The 2,500-nt window shown below is 50.4% G+C and overlaps 2 protein-coding genes across 2 annotated transcripts in view; both read left to right on the top strand.

Moving 5' to 3' along the window:
* LOC122722616 overlaps positions 1–21 on the top strand; it is a 5,308-nt gene extending 5,287 nt beyond the window's left edge. Inside the window, exon 2 of the mRNA XM_043953728.1 lies at positions 1–21. This exon is cut by the window's left edge and continues 758 nt beyond it. The gene's annotated coding sequence lies outside the window, so the exon portion shown is untranslated.
* A 206-nt stretch (positions 22–227) lies between these two features.
* Positions 228–2,495, top strand: LOC122722612. Its single transcript, XM_043953722.1, has one exon. It carries the CDS (start codon positions 228–230, stop codon positions 2,493–2,495), a length of 2,268 nt encoding a protein of 755 aa, XP_043809657.1.
* Positions 2,496–2,500: the final 5 nt, after the last annotated feature.

Here is a 2,500-nt window from a genome sequence, read left to right as displayed (position 1 = left end):
AATTTCTTCCTTCCATCATCATTCTCCTTTGAGCTTAGCCAACACTTTCTCACACAACTAAGCTTCCGTTGCCACAATCACCCAATTGCTCTTGTTTTGAGCAAGGAGTAAGGCTGAACTTAGCTAGGGGAGCTAAGTGCCGCACGGTTTAAGTGAGTTTCGGGTATTGAAACACTTAGTCCGTGACAAGTGGTATCAGAGCGTTGGTTTGCTTGATTGGGTGGAAGATGTCCGATCCAAGCGAGGTGATTGCTGGGGGAGTTGCTCCAATGGTGGAGGAGCAAGGTGGCGGTAAAAGGAAAGGAAGGGGCAAATCGAGGGAGCCTACACGAGCTAGGGAGGAGCTCGGTGATTTGGAGACCCGTCTTGCGAAGGTGGAGCTAGTCTTGATCGAGGAGGAGGAGAAGTTCGAGGAGGTTGACACCCGCATGGAGGAACTCGGCAATGGGATGGAAGAGTTCCGTGAGGAGATGCAAGGTGCCCTCGACTCCGTTGTGGACAAGCTAGCAAGTGAGATGGGGTCACTTAGGCATGCCCATTCCGAGGAGAATGCTGCCATTAAAGAGGAGAACCATTTCCTAAGGGCGGAAATGGATAAGATGATGGGGAGGATGAAGGAGCTCGAGGAGCAATTGGCATTGTTGCGCTCCGTGGTAGTCCAAGGTGGTATGGCAGCCACACCATCCACTTCGGGAGCTCCTATGGCACGAGTGGAAGTGCCTAAGCCACAAGCGTTCAGGGGGACGCGTAATGCGAAGGAGATTGACAATTTCCTATGGAGCTTAGAGCAATACTTCAAGGCCCTAGGAATTGTGGAAGATGCTAGGAAGATTGATCATGCCCCACTATATTTGGCTGACACCGCCATGGTCTGGTGGCGAAGGAGGGAAGCTGACATCGAGAAAGGCACTTGCACATTAGAGACGTGGGATGATTTTAAGAGAGAATTGAAGAGGCAATTCTATCCCGTGAATGCTGCTCATGAGGCACGAGCAAGGCTAAGGAGGCTTACTCAACGAGGGACAATTCGAGACTATGTGAAGGAGTTCACTGAGGTAATTCTCGAAATCCCTGGCTATCCTGATAATGAAGCACTCTTTGCTTTTATGGATGGGTTGCAACATTGGGCAAGGCTCGAGATTGAAAGGCGAGGAGCCCAAGATCTTGCCACTGCCATTTCTATTGCCGAGTCCTTGACTGAGTATCAGAAAGGGGACAAAGGCAAGGGGGTGGAGCAAGTAAAGGCCAAGAATAGTAGCGACACCCATGAAAGTAAGGAGGGGAGTGCTAAACCGTGGAGACCTAAGGAGGGTTTGTCCAAGGGATGGAGGAGGCCCGAAGGTGAGAGGGAGAAGCCTCTACAGAAGTGCTTCTTGTGCGATGGACCGCATATGGTGAGAGAGTGTCCAAAGCGCAAGGTCTTGTCTTCCTTAGTGGAAGAGAAGGAAGCAAGCAAGCAGCAAGGGGAGAACATGTGCATGGGTGCCTTACAACTAGCTGCCATCGATGTCAAACCAAAAGAGGTGGCAAGTGAGCGCAAGGGACGCTTGTTTGCGCCAATGGAGGTAAAGGGGCAGTCCATTCAAGCTTTGGTGGACACCGGGGCTTCACACAACTTCATGAAGCTCGATGTGGCGAAGAAGCTTGGAGTTCCTTTTTATGGTGATAAGGGTTGGTTGAAGGTTGTCAACTCTTTTCCAACCCCGACATATGGAGTTGCAAGGAATGTCCAAGTGAAGATAGGTGAGTGGACTGGAACTTTGGACTTCTACATTATTAATTTGGATGATCACTCTTGTGTGCTAGGCATGGATTTTATGGATAAGGTGAAGGCAGTTCTTCTCCCTTATGCCAATGATATGTGCTTAGCTGATGGAAATACCTTAAAGGCCATAAACTTGGCAAGAGGGAAGAGTGCCACTAGCACACTTTCTAGCCTACAAGTAGTAAGTCCAAAGGAGCTGCCCAAGGAGTCATTGCCACCAAAGAGAGGCCAGGGGCATGATGACAAGAAGAAGAGAGTAGGGATGACTGTCGACGCGATGGGTCCAAAGTCTTCCTTGTTGAGGCGCATCAAGGATGCAACGATGCGTGATGGGCAAGCCAAGCAATTGGTGAGGTTGGCTCGCGATGGGGTCACAAGGAAGTTCGTGGTCGATGAGGGGCTCATTAAAACAAGGCGTGGCAGCATCTTTGTGCCTAGATGGGGCAAGTTACGGGAGGAGGTCATGAGGTGGTGTCATGACTTCATGATTTGTGGCCGTCCAAGTGTGAGGAAAATGATGGCAATGCTTGGACGAGAATTCTATTGGCATCACATGGTGACGGATGTCAAATGGTTTGTGAGGACTTGTGTGGGGAATCATAGAGTGGATGGTGATTCTCCAAGGGAGGTAAATTCTGAGGGACGTTCTCAATCTGCACCGCAGGAGAGAAGACCATGGACGTCTAAGGTGCGACTTCGTGGAGACGCGACGAGGGCGTCGCGAGAATAGCTGGG

Source organism: Manihot esculenta, unplaced genomic scaffold (assembly GCF_001659605.2).
Source record: "Manihot esculenta cultivar AM560-2 unplaced genomic scaffold, M.esculenta_v8 Scaffold64, whole genome shotgun sequence".
Classification (NCBI taxonomy): Eukaryota; Viridiplantae; Streptophyta; class Magnoliopsida; order Malpighiales; family Euphorbiaceae; genus Manihot; species Manihot esculenta.
This window is presented reverse-complemented; position numbering and strand designations above follow the sequence as displayed.

What these genes read in the sequence shown, in the direction of transcription:
- LOC122722612 (XM_043953722.1), top strand. Translation starts at nt 228, where the DNA reads ATGTCCGATCCAAGCGAGGTGATTGCTGGGGGAGTTGCTCCAATGGTG.